Source organism: Hoplias malabaricus, chromosome X1, assembly GCF_029633855.1.
Source record: "Hoplias malabaricus isolate fHopMal1 chromosome X1, fHopMal1.hap1, whole genome shotgun sequence".
Lineage (NCBI taxonomy): Eukaryota > Metazoa > Chordata > Actinopteri > Characiformes > Erythrinidae > Hoplias > Hoplias malabaricus.
In genome coordinates this window covers 8,055,061-8,068,871 of record NC_089818.1, presented here as the reverse complement: position 1 = coordinate 8,068,871, position 13,811 = coordinate 8,055,061, and the positions used below count along the sequence as shown (strand labels likewise).

The window sequence follows — 13,811 nt, the reverse complement described above, 5'->3', positions numbered from 1 at the left end:
CGGTTCAAGTATGAGGATAATTTCAGTTGCTTAACGACGCACCATGCTCAATTCCACATAATGAACTAAAGGATCACACAGAGGAGAGAAACCTCTGGAAGCTATAGGTAGGTTTTGGCACAATAGCAGCCTATAGAAGTGTTATGAACGTTTCCTTCTCAGTGAGTTACAGTTAAACAGTTTATAATATCTGTTATAATAATTGTGTGAAGGATTAGTAATATTCTGCCAGGTTTTTGCATCTTTATCTATTTTGGTGTGAGGGCTGTTCTCAGAACAGTTGTGACAGTCTAAAAACTCCATGGTGTGATAGTAATATGTGAATCAAGTGGCCATTGCCCTCTGTTTTTTTCACTAAGACTTCTTTTCCAGTACCAATCCACCATAAACATCACTTACGACAGTTAGTAAAATTACATTACGCTACCTCCCCCGTAAAACTAATCCCATCCAAATACAGCTTATAAGCCGAAAAAGATTGCGCTCATTTTCTGGCAGCGTACCTCCTTGTTTACACTGTTTAATCATGAGAGGATGTGTCTTCATTTTTTCTAGTACTGCCTGACACCACAAACACAGCTCAAAGTCATCTGCACGCTCACCATATTTACCATACAGCACATTATGGTGTACAAACACTGATTCCAGAAATGTTGGGACATCTTGTAAAATGAAGATGTTTTCATTGTATTGATGCTTTGTTTTGTTTGTTTGTTTTTGTTTGTTTGGTTTTGTTTGTTTGGTTTTGTTTTTAAACTGAACAAGCACAAAACAAAAATTCCAGTGTTTTCACTGAAGAGCTAAATTGTAACTGTAAACAAATTTAGAATTTGATGCTTGAATCACGCTCTAAAAAAGTTAACCATCCGTCCATTGTGTACCGATTATCCGAGTCTGGGTCACGGGGGAAGCAATCCGAGTAAAGAAACACAGACCTCCTACTCCGTAGCCACTTCTTCCAGTGGGATACAGAGGCATTCCTTGGCCAGTTGAGACATAATCTCTCCTGCGTGTTCTGGGTCTTCCCCGGGGCCTCCTCCTCCCCTTTGCAAATGCCCGAAACACACCACCAGGAAGGCGTCCAGGAGGCATCCTTGACCAGATGACCGAACCAAGTCAACTGACCTTTCCTTTTAACTCCACTTTGTTTTACTTATTTGGGAACTGAGGATGTGCAAGTGAAATTTTTGTGCATTCTTGCTTGTTACGAGACTTCGGATGCTCAACAGTCCATGGTCCCTATTGCCGGATTCCCCTCTTCATGATGCACCCCAGGAGACAGATGTGAACGTCAAGCATATGCACTGTATATATAAAGCCATTTTCTTGCAGCACATGCAGAATCAGGCCTGGCACACTCTTGCTGAGATATACATAGACTTCCCGGGAAAAGACACTTTTCTTGACAGCTGCATGTGTGGCTCTAAAAAAAGTACATAAATGCATCTACTGTCTTTTGGACGATATGAGATTAACTTGGAACCAAAGAACTCATTAGCATTTAGACAAATGAATATGTGGTTTCTCATTGTGTAAAAGATTTATAGGATGCAGCGGTGGAAAGCCCACTATATTTATCATGGTATCATGGTAGTTTCTCCTGTTGTACCATCTGAAGGCTCAAAGATCAGGAATGGATAAAAGGGAAGGTGAGGTAATTCAGTGGTAAACATGCATTCATAAGTTTTTTGATGTGTGTTTATGTTTACAAAGTTGTTCAGTTCAGCTTTTGTTTGTTACATATAGCTTCAAGAGTGTGAAAAAACGCAGATTTATAAAATATCCCAACTTTTCTGGAACTGGGGTAAGTGCACACATTCACGAAGACAGAAGATGAGGATGTGTAAGAGCAGGAGACAAAGAACAAGTTCAGTTTTTACAATCGTTCTGTCTGAAATCCATTCAGTTCCACAATTATATTTGTGTTCTCCACACTGGGGAAATCACAGGGCCCAAAAGCCCCCCTGCACCGGGCTGTTGAGCAACAGAACTGTGCTCTCTCTTTGATTGAGCTACATTACATTATGCAATAATTTGGAATTGTGTTCTTACATCTAATGTAAAGATTTCTGAAATTGAAATCATTTTTTAATACACTGATCAACCACAAGAATTACACTACTGACATGTGAAATAAATTAATTGATTATCTAGTTACAGAGGCCTCTGTCTGGCGGGGGCAATAGGAAGGAAATTAACAGTCAGTTCTTGAAGCTGATGTTGGAAGCAGGACAAATGTGCATGCATGAGTAGCTGAGAACTTTTATTAAGGGCCTGATTATGATGGATAGACAACAGGGTCAAAAAGGCAAGTTTTGTGAAGGGGACAAACACAATAATTAGACAAGGTTTTAATGTTATGGCTGATTGGTGGATTAGTGTAATTGTAAAATCTATGAATTTCATTTTTTTAAAGTAACCTGAAAGTGAAAAATGAGCCAGCATTAGATGTTTTTAATGCACATTTGTCTTGTAGCTTATTGTAGGCAATGGGTTTTAGAGGCTGCCTTATTCTGACACTGGATGATTTAAGGTGACAATCATCTCCAAAATGACTCACTGGCTCTGCACTAGCGCTTGACTGTTAGGATGTAATGCTGGACCCAGTGGTGAAGTGCATGCATGCGCCAGTTCCATTTCATTAAAAGCATCATAAAGTTTCAAAGGTTTATTGGAGTGGAGTTTTATTAAATGCCATAAAACAATGCTTAATGATACAGTTCTTTATCCAGTTAATGTGCTTATATGCTACACTTATTAATCGTTTCATTGTGGCGTTGAAATCATGAAAATGCCCTTCATCTAATTCATGTCATCGGAAGCTTCTGGAAAGCTGCTTTATTGTCAGTGCTACAGTAACCACCGCTGGACTCCAGGTTCCACAAAGGGCTGTGATGCACTTACGCCAGGCGACACCTAACATGGGAACTCTACTCTTTTGTTCCTGAGTATCTACATGAGCATGTAACTATATTTTAAACAAAGGAAGTGGCATTTTAATGAGAAATATATGTATTTAGGATTAACTGTCCATTGTCTGAATACAGCAGCTTTTCACTAAATCAGTAAGTAAATAAGTGTGTTTTAGCATAATTTTATATATTTTTTAACATTGCCATACATATACAAACACGTCATAGGATTAGAATGTCTTTTTCCTTTCTCATTCTCTAACTTTGACTTTCTCTTTCATATTTTCCTTCCCCCTTCACTTGTTTCTCTCCCTCTGTTTCTGTGTCATTTCTTAATCTCTTTCTAGTAACTCTTTCTAAATCCCTCTCTCTTTCTAAACCCCCCCCCCCTCTCTCTCTCTCTCTCTCCTCAGTTTTCCTGTTGCTAGAATAATCTCTCTTACTCTGTTTGTGGGAGGGGACTCAAGTACAGCTGGGGTCCATTGGTGGGTTTGGAGAAGCAGTGATGTAAGCATGAGACACTTGGGAAAGAAGAGAGAAAAAAGGCCTGGGGGGGGGGGGGGGGGGCACAGAGAGAGTGGTGGTGGTGGTGTTTAGAGGTGTGTAGAGGGAGAGCAGAGGGAACTCATCATGCTGCCTGCTCTTTTTGCCTTCTGTCAACCTAAGACCATGTGACCTCTTGGCATTTGTGAGAAACCACAAGCACCTGGAGCAGGGTTAAATGTCAGTCTTTCTCTCTTTCTCTCTCTCTATTTCTCTGTCTCACTCACACACGTCTTGCTTCAGTCAGGTTTCTCTTGCTTTGCTGCCTCTTCATGTGGTGCGCTCTGATGTGTGCAGTATTGCTCTGCTCTTTGCATTCCTCTCGGCTACGACTGTGTGCATTCCCCTGCACTGGCTCAAAACAACACAGGTTGCGGAGTTCACTATTTTATGAAAGAAATCTTTCTTTGATAAAGCTTTAATGTGGAACCCTCTTTTCTGGTCTAATTAAAATTACAGAAAGTGGTTTCATATGAATTGCCCTGGCCAGAGTTGGGTGTTACTGATAAAATAATAATAATATCTGTTAAATATATCACAGTGTTATGTTATATGTTCAAATTTATGTCTGCATTAATAAAATATAACACTTCAGAGTTCAGTTTCTCAAACTAACTGTATGTCTTTCAAACCTGATGTTTTGGTTGGACTGTTTTATTTGTTTTTCTTTTTTTAAAATGAAACCTTCAGGTCCTAGAGAGGATAAATAAAATGGCTAAAATACAATTAAAAGACTTGGGACATAGCTCTTAAATGGGCACTGCGTCAAGTATTTAATGCTCATTATTAGAATATGTTATTATTATAATGTGATATATTTTAAAATATTATCAGAATATATCCAAAATATAAAAGAAGCTGAAAAGCAATTTCAATATCAGTGCTGCACAGCCTTGGATATATGGCACATATTACAGTGTTGGTTTCAGCCCATTGTTATTGCCCGTCATGCTCGTCTATACATAAACAGGGTGTGATGTGTATTTTTTGCACTTGTGCTGATCTCTACAGGGGTTGGACAATGAAAGTGAAACACCTGTCATTGTAGTGTGGGAGGTTTCAGGGCTAAATTGGAGCAGCCTGGTGGACAATCTTCATTAACTGCACATTGCACCAGTAAGACCATGTGCATCCAATGGTTCAAACACTGTGTCCTGAAGGCGGTGCCGTGTATCAGGACAACAACGCACCAATACACACAGCGAGACTGGAAAAAGAGTGGTTTGATGAACATGAAAGTGAAGTTGAACATCTCCCATGGCCTGCACAGTCACCAGATCTAAATATTATTGAGCCACTTTGGGGTGTTTTGGAGGAGCGAGTCAGGAAACGTTTTCCTCCACCAGCATCACGTAGAGACCTGGCCACTATCCTGCAAGAAGAATGGCTTCAAATCCCTCTGACCACTGTGCAGGACTTGTGTATGTCATTCCCAAGACCAACTGACGCTGTATTGGCCGCATAAGGAGGCCCTACACCACACTAATAAATTACTGTGGTCTAAAACCAGGTGTTTCACTTTCATTATCCAACCCCTGTATGACTTACCTATATTAAAATATTGTTATACCTTCTTTCCTCTTTCTCTTTCTCCTCTCTGCAGGATCTCCTGTGTACTCAGTGGCTTGGGGTCCAGACTCTGACAAGATACTTTACACATGTGGCCGCCAGCTCATCATTAAACCGCTGCAGCCCAGCGCCAAAGTCCTGCAGGTAATACGCTGAATAGCTGAATGGAATAAAGTTTATGGAGTTATTTTAGTGCTTCTCATGCACATACACGTCTTTCTTGAGCAAAAGCACTCCCACATGCATAGATTGGCATGTAGCACAGATAAGACAGTGTCACTACCGATGTCCTGGAGCCTGTACTTTCCTGGGAAAGCTTTACAGCATCTAGTCACTAAAGCATCTAAGACAACCGAGTGTGAGTAGCATCAGTGATCCAGATTAAGTCATCCAATATACCTGAGTTGGATCATTGACGCTACTCAGATTCAGTTATTTTAGAGCAATTAACAAAGCACCCAATTCTGTTGGAGATAATACAAGCCGTTTGTGTCAGCGGTGGGTGTCTGGATACGTAGGACGTAAATAATAATATAATCACTATTTTGTCCACATGCAGCCCTGAGATTTAGTGTTTTTCTTGTCAGTGGTTCGAAAACGTGAAGCTGCTCTGTATGTGCTTGTACATGTGTGTGTGTTTATTGTTGTACTGGGTGCTGAACTGGCTGCAGGGACCTTGAATAAACAGGCCAGGCTTTAAGCAGCACTCTCCTAGCCCACTCCTCCATGAGCAGCAGCTGTCAGTGTGCAGAAGCCCCCCTCAACATGCCCCTGTGACCCCTTGCTCCCTGGCTCACCTCAGCCTGGGGAAAGCCCAAACTCAACTCTAACACACACACATCAACACTAATGCAATATCAATATGAGAACCTGAGTGACCTGCTTTTAGAAGAGTCTTACTTACAGTCATTTCTGCATAAACATATCAGCATAGTTAAATGCTTAAAATGTAAACGATGTTTTTCAAAGTTGTTTGACGTGAAATGCCCCATTCTAGATAAAGTCGCCAAGTCTGATTTATTTACAGTGGTGGTGGTGGTGGAACCAGACATCTGATGTTCAGTCCCACAGGAAATTATGTGAAGTGCTTGCAAATACATTATGATTTAAGTTTCAAGCTTTGGTTTGTAGAGAAATTGAACCCAGTGAAAATTGCAGAAGTGCATGCTTATATCTCCCAGCAATTAAGGAATAAAAAAACATATATTTTAGCACTAAAACATCTCAGAACCATTGTAAAACAATGTTTCCAGCTTCAGGAACTGTGTTCATAACTATTTCATGTAATAACTTCCTGTGAGGAAGCTTTTAGCGGCATTCATATGTCTTCAGATGTCAGTTCACCACCGCTGTGAAGAATTCAGACTCAGCAAGTTTCTCAGGAACAGAGCTTTTCACTTCAACCTAATATGAAATACTTTGTTTACAACTTTTCAGTTTTTAATTCCACGTGATCTGTTTGACCCCCAACAGTTTAAACCTTCTGAAAATGATCAGAATTAAACTTGTGACCTATGTTTGTGTCACATTTACATGAATACATTTTCAATAAAACAGTTCAGGGCTTTAATTGCAGAAAATTTCTTTGCAGGTTTTAAAATTGCATGTAAATGACCTCAGTATTGTCCCCAGCATACAAAACAAATATGCGTAAAATGTTGATATACAGCTGTTGTATACAGCTTAAAGAAAGTGTGATCAGATGTGATCAGAGCCCTGAAAATATAATTATTTAATTTTGTGTTTACCCAATTTTCCCATTAAATTAGGAAAAAGCATTAAATAAGGAGCAATGCTTTTATTTACATACAGTGCAGTTTGAATGGTGTCAAACTGATCTCAAAGTTAATAGGAGGGGTGCAAAAAAGACATTTTAAACGGAAAAGGCAAAGCCATTTCTTTTAGTTTATTGGGGAATGATTCATTGAAAAATCTAATTTACACCATTTACCCCTTATTCTAAACATAGTCTGCTGAATAAAATGTGTCTGATAGAAGTCTGTCATCCATAAGAGGGACCTAGGTTTTCCCCGTCCTCTAAAAATACATATGTGAGTGTATAAGGAAAAAAATTTGGAATAATTTTAAGTGTCTGTACAGGTATGTGATGATTCCATAGTCTGTCAATATTGCAAATATGAACTGAGAGAATTATATTAAAGCTGTATTTAATATGAGAGAGAGAGGAGTGGGTGGGTCCTGAGGCATGAAAGTGGAGAGCGACCGCCTTCCTTCTGGCCAAATCCAAAACGAAAACGTTGCCCTGTTTTCAATTACTAACAGTCGGAACAATTACCATAACATGGAGCAGGCCGGCAGATCTGTCAGCTGTTTTTGCGCTTGTCTTTCAGTTCTCATTCAGCCTCTTTGTTCTTATTTCATATCCTCCCTTGCTCATTTTCCCTCTCTCTGTTGATCCTGACTCCCAGCTTGACTGGATTCTCTGATACTTCTCAACTTACTCAGCTGATTTTGTGGATACCATTCTCTTTTCGATCTTTGGTTATGGTAATGTACAACTGTCAATATATATCAAGCCACTGGACTCCACGTTACCGAGACATCCACCCACAATCCACCAACACACAGATCCAATATAAAATCAAATTGACCTCATATTATTAAAACCGTTTCTCAAAATGTTGGACCGCATAAAGTAGGCTCTGTACCCAACACGGCATGAGCTCTGGGGGTGGGATGGTTCCACTCTCTGAATCCCAATGAAAACTGAACTGTATGGTAGAAAAATTTGTAGACACCTGCGGAACCAGCATTTCTTTTGAAATCACGAATGTTAAAAAGAGTTTGTCCCCCTTTTGCTGCAGTATCAGCCTTAATTCTTTGGGATGTATTGGAACATAGTACTAAGGACGTGACCATTAGTGAGGTCAGGTACTGGTGTTGAATGATTAGTTCTGGATCACAAACACTAGTTCAGCTCATCCCAAAACAAATCAAAATCCATCACTCCAACGAATACAGTTCCACTGCTCCACAGCCCAGTGTTGGAATTATGGCTGTCTAACCAACACTTGGATATGATGAAAGTGCAAGTGTTATTTCACCTCTTGCATTTCTGCCTGTTTGTGCCATGTGACTTTTCTGATATTATATCTCACTTTTATTTCTCTGTGCCTGGTGTTTATAATACAGTACCTTTCACAGAGCTCTTTATAGAATTAGGCTGAACTAAAGCCTTTATGAAGAATACTGATCCTGGAGGAGACTTAGATAGCGCCTGCTAATAACCAGTGAAGGTGTGATCTATGTATACCACTAATGTGTGAAGTAATGCACTTGTTAACACTCTCTCTCTCTCTCTCTCTCTCTCTCTCTCTTATCAGTGGAAAGCTCATGATGGCATTATTCTAAAGGTGGACTGGAACTCCATGAATGATTTGATTTTGTCTGGAGGTGAAGATTGTAAATACAAGGTAAGAGACTTCTATACATAAGTTTCAGATTTACTAAATAAAATACTTTAAAGATCGCTAATCCAGTATCAATACCTTGCTTTAATCTGCATAACATCTATTATAATGCTATAATGTACACTAAATATCCAAAGTAAACCGAGTACCCTTCTAATGTGTGAATGGAGCTGCTTTAACATTCAGCTGTTGGTGACAGAGGTTGTCAACCAAGAAAGCACTGCAAGTACAATCTTCCTAAAAGAGCATTGCTAATTGACAGATACATACACATACACACACACACACACAAAAACACTCATACGTAAACCTAAAGTCACCATGCCCAGTACTAAACATGGGATGCAAGACTGCCAGCATGTGGTTATGGAGCACTGAATGTGTTCTCTGAAGTTACAGAGCTTCATCCAAAGCGTTAGTGATCCACAATTCATCATCCAGCTTTGGTATCTGATCTCACTAATGTTCATGTGGTGTAATATAGTGTAAAGTCTTACTAGAAGGGTCTTTTGACCTGTTGTAACATCTTTGATTTAGGTGTGGGACAGTTTTGGAAGGCTGCTCTATTGCTCCTCCTCAAATGACTACCCCATTACTTCAGTGGCCTGGGCGCCTGATGGGGAAGTCTTCGCCGTGGGCTCCTTCAACACCCTTCGACTGTGTGACAAAACAGGGGTAAGGGAAAAAACATTCGGTTGAAAATCGGTACATATCTTCTACGCAGAACACACTTTTGCAAAATCAATGTGTGTTTATTAAATGTAACACTTAAATGTGCATATGGTGACATTAGTGGGGGCAAGGTGAGTATTCCTAATATATATTCTTCAAATTATAAGATGTATGTGTGTGTGAAAACTACTTGATGACGTAGTGGGCGCTGTCGTGCATATACAGGGGGTCCTCGACTTATGACGTTGATCTGTTCTTACGTCGCGTCGTAAACCAATTTTCAGTGTAAGTCGGAACATACGTACATACTGTACGTAAATAACATACTGTAAGCACTTATCCTATCCTAACACCTATCCTCCTCGGTCCCGAGCCGCGTAACCGTGTATTCTTCCGCTGCACCACACACACCAAACATGAAGTTCACGTTGCGACGTTTACGACGCAAAACCACTTAAGTCAAAACAAGGCTTCATACAGTAAATGGGAGATGTGTCGTAACTCGGGACTGACGTAACCCGAGGACCTCCTGTATATAAGTGTTGCCTGTTGAGTATGGAAGGGCAACCTGTGGCCCTTCCCTCAACCACATAAAATGAGCTGGACAGTGTGACAGGAAAATGTGTGAAAAGTGAATTGACTGTTGGTGTTTGAGCTTGGATATTCAGCTCACTTAATATTTGTCTCTGCTTTCATTCCTCATAACCTGAGGCTGCTGAACCACTCTTCTCAGCCAGTGAAAATAAGGAGATGAACAGAACAGTGGTAGTATGAATTTACATGGGTCAAAATCTATAATCCTTTCTGGTTGGATGAGGACTTATGGCACTGATATTCCCCATTTCCCCCAGCCCTTGTGTGGCCATCACGGTTGAGAAAAGGTTCTTCACCCCTGTATACTGTAGCTGAAGTGTGTGTCTGCCTGGAGTTTCACAAGGCTGCCTAAAGACTCAAGTCATTATAGCATTCTAGCATTTGCATTCGCCTCCTCAAATTCTTAGCGGCTCTAGAGCGTTATAGTGTGGAGTGGGTGTGCGTTTGAAGTTGTGTCTAGAGAGAGCAAAGAGGAGGAGGACAAAAACAATAGTGGGGGAGAAATAAAAGAAATTCAGAGAAACCAACTTTCGAAAGTTTCCAGCCTCTCCCCCCACCAGCTGTCTTTGGAAGACCTCACTGCTCACAGTCACTGCTCAAATTTTTTTTTTCCTCTCTCTCACTCACACTCCGTCCCACATTCTACCCCACCCCTCCCCTTCTCTCTCTCTCTCTCTCTCTCTCTCTCTCTCTCTCTCTCTCTCTCTCTCTCTCTCTCTCTCTCTCTATGTACTTGCAGTATAAAGGTTTAACATACCTGTACACAGATGCATGTAAACCAGAAGTATGGAATATCAATCACAGACGCATAATGTTGAATCAATACATTTTAGACAATAACTTTCTTAGACCCATAGTCTCAGAGGTCCAGTCAAGTGTTCCTAATCATTTTATGTATTAACTATCTCTGAGGAAACTTTTACAGTCATTGAGCTATTCAGACGTCTGGTTCCTATTACCACCACTGTGAACCATTTTGATTGGGCCAGTTCTCAAAACTGGAGTGTTAAATCATGCCACTGTGGTTATGTCTTAGCTGTTTATTTACACTGAAACGTAGAAATGAAAGCAGACATGCGTAGTTTTGCCGGAGCAAAATCTGCTGCATTTGTAATTACAGCATTCACTTTTAAGAACTCTGAATTATGTGTTACAGCTCTTCTTCGAATACTTTCTACTTCTTCGATACTTTATCCAGCTGCCAAACCTCTGTCTCTGACATTTTACCAATGTGGTGGTGAAAGGGTTAAGAGCCTGCGAGGAGTCTCTGTATTACTACCATGTCTAATGGGCAGGAGTTTCATTCTGTATCTGCTACAATGAAACCTTGCACTTCATGGAGTGCTGGCTCAGCAGGAAGCCGGCTCGTTTAACCCCTCACCTCCAGCAGGACTCCACTTAGCTGCCTGGGGCAGATACAGCACTTTCAATATGTGCCCCTCCTCTCAGCCTTGTGCTGGGGGCCTGGGGCCCTCTACCCTGCACCAGCATCTGCAAACATATGGATTACTAGAAATACATTTAGGAGAACATATATGTTTTCTCATGAGTAACATAGTGAGTTGCGCAGATAAGCTGCATTATGAGGCTGTAGATATACGATACCCTGTGTGTGTGTGTGTGTGTGTGTGTGTGTGTGTGTGTGTGTGTGTGTGTGTGTGTGTGTGCCCTAACACAGGCCTGATCCTAGCCCCTTTGAGGTAGAGCTGGTAACCCTAACCACAAACAAGGAGTCCCACTGATTGGGGTTCCTGAAGTCATGTTCAAGTAGCACATTAAATTCACGAGTGTTAAATTAACTTACAAAATCAAATTTACCTCCACACACTTGATTGCCTTAACTGCATCTTGTTAACTTGCAACAAAGGGCGTGTGTAAGTGTTACACAGTGTTCGAGAGACACTGAATGAACAGCTTTGACCGAATGGCTCTGAGTCCCTCTTGGCCCCTGTTTGTTCTGTCAGTGACAAAAGTGTAAAAACTGCTTGAGCAAACCTGTTTATTACATGTGGAGTGTGTTCTGATGTATTTGTGCCAGTGAATACACTCCAAATCTTGCTTTGAATAAGCTTTGGTGTAATAATCAATATTCTCAAATGTCATGGGAATTTAAATATGTTTTAATTGCTTTGAAATGCAATTATTATTATTATTATTATTATTATTTGCTTAGGTGTTATTCAGCTATTAATTAACAATATTTCACTCCACACTGGAGGGCTTTCACATATGAACTTTCTGTTCAAGGCCCTGCCCCACCATCTCAAAGTGTTTCAAGTCTGACCTTCAATAAGGCCACCATTTTCGTTTTTGGACTGTGCTTTGGATAATTTTTTTTCATCGTGATCACTTTGCTGCTGAGCTTCAGATTGAAGGAAGCTGGTGCCTGAAACGTCTTGTGGAGGATTTTGAGGAAGTGCAAGGGTGTTTAAAAGGGTTCTGTCAGAGTGCTTTGTTTACCTGACTGTAATTTGAAGTAAATTAAATGAAAGACAGTAACGGTGTTGAATTTCTACATTCAGTTAATGCAGAAAACGCCTGCTGGTTTGACTCAAGCAAAGGCAGGCAACAGTTTTTCACTGTAGGCTCGACTGTATGGGAATCTGTGCGTGTGTGTGAGTGAACGACCGCGTGAGTGCCCGATAGACAACAGTCTATTTACGAGTAGCTGCAGCTGGTGTCTAGCGTCTGGGCTCTGTCACGATCCCTGACACTGTGTCACCCCTACAAACAAGCGTGACTCATTCTGCACGCTCTTCTCTCTCTCACTCTCTCTCTCTCTCGCTCTCTCTCTCACTCTCTCTCTCTCTCGCTCTCTCTCTCTCTCTCTCTCACACACACACACACACACAGAAACACACACAACGGCATAAGTGTGTCTCTTTTCATTGAAGAGTAAAGCTATGTACTGTTTACTGGGCACAAACGCCGAGATTAACCAGATGGAACCGAGCTATAGATATTAGAGACATTCCAGTGTTCCAAAGCCATTATTGCATGCAGAGCTTATGCATATGAATCTATTCACTTTAGTTTCTCTGTTTATTTTAGCTAGGTCTTTATTGCTCTTTCATTTTTTTGAAAGTTGTAGAAAGGAGGATGTTGTCTTTGACAGTTTGCAAGTTTAAGAAAAAGGTGGTTGAATCTTGCTGTTTTTCTTCGAAAAGACTCATATTTAAAGTTACTGTGGAGGCATCATAACGCATTTTCCTTCCACAGTGATGTATTTGCAAGTGAAATTGATTATTAAGGATGGTCTTTATAGAAAATTAAATAGATATTACCAATATGGTGTCCCAGCATTTTTGATGGCCAGTGTAACTTCAGTACTGTGCATTTGACAGGTCACGTGTTTCTTAGTAAACTCTAGGTATGGTAATAAATATTTGGTGATCCTGATGAGATGTGTCAGCTGTTAATGTCGTCATTACTTTTCATTTCATTGCTGGAGAAGACTTGGTCTTATTTTTAGACAGCTGTTATTGCAATTGCTAATTGTGTGTATGCTAGTTAATGCCCACATTGCTTCTGTAGCAAGAATTAAAGCTGTTCCATATGTGGCGCAGGATGCTCTGTGTGCACACATCCACAGTTTTGCTTTCGCTTTTGATCTGGACCAGCCGTACTCTCAGCTACAAACCCAAACTAAGCCGAGCTTAAAATTGGTGTATGTCTTCCAATGATAACAACGTTGGCATTCGCTTTCGTCTGCGCGGACCCCAACCCTTGCCCACAGTGTGTGTCAGGGGCTAAATTGGAATGCCCTGATGGATGGTTTAGCAGCTCACATCTCTTTTCTCTGGTTTGGGCTGAAAATGTGGCCTAGCGTCAGAGCGAAAACCCTGCTGTCCACTAATTAGCCAGAACAAATGGAGAAAGTTATAGGGAAGGTATATTTACCCCGACAGCGGCCAGTCCATCATACAGAGCCTCAGTTGACCTGACTCTTTTATAGCTACTGTTGTGAGCTTGGAGATGCTTTCAACAATAATGGCAACAATCACATTAATACTAATGAGAACGTGTAGTCATCTTTGTTTAATTTCTCCAAATAATATTGAGTTTTTAATGTAAAGTGCTATCTGACTAG

General features: G+C 40.6%; 1 protein-coding gene across 3 annotated transcripts in view; it reads left to right on the top strand.

The window, feature by feature from the left end:
• ift80 (intraflagellar transport 80 homolog (Chlamydomonas)) overlaps positions 1-13,811 on the top strand; it is a 74,076-nt gene that overhangs the window by 9,232 nt on the left and 51,033 nt on the right. For all 3 annotated transcript variants that reach the window (XM_066652964.1, XM_066652963.1, XM_066652962.1), the window contains exons 6-8: positions 5,059-5,168; positions 8,369-8,458; positions 8,993-9,130. In XM_066652964.1, the coding sequence (XP_066509061.1) occupies positions 5,059-5,168; positions 8,369-8,458; positions 8,993-9,130 (338 nt within the window). The remainder of the gene's footprint in view (positions 1-5,058; positions 5,169-8,368; positions 8,459-8,992; positions 9,131-13,811) is intronic.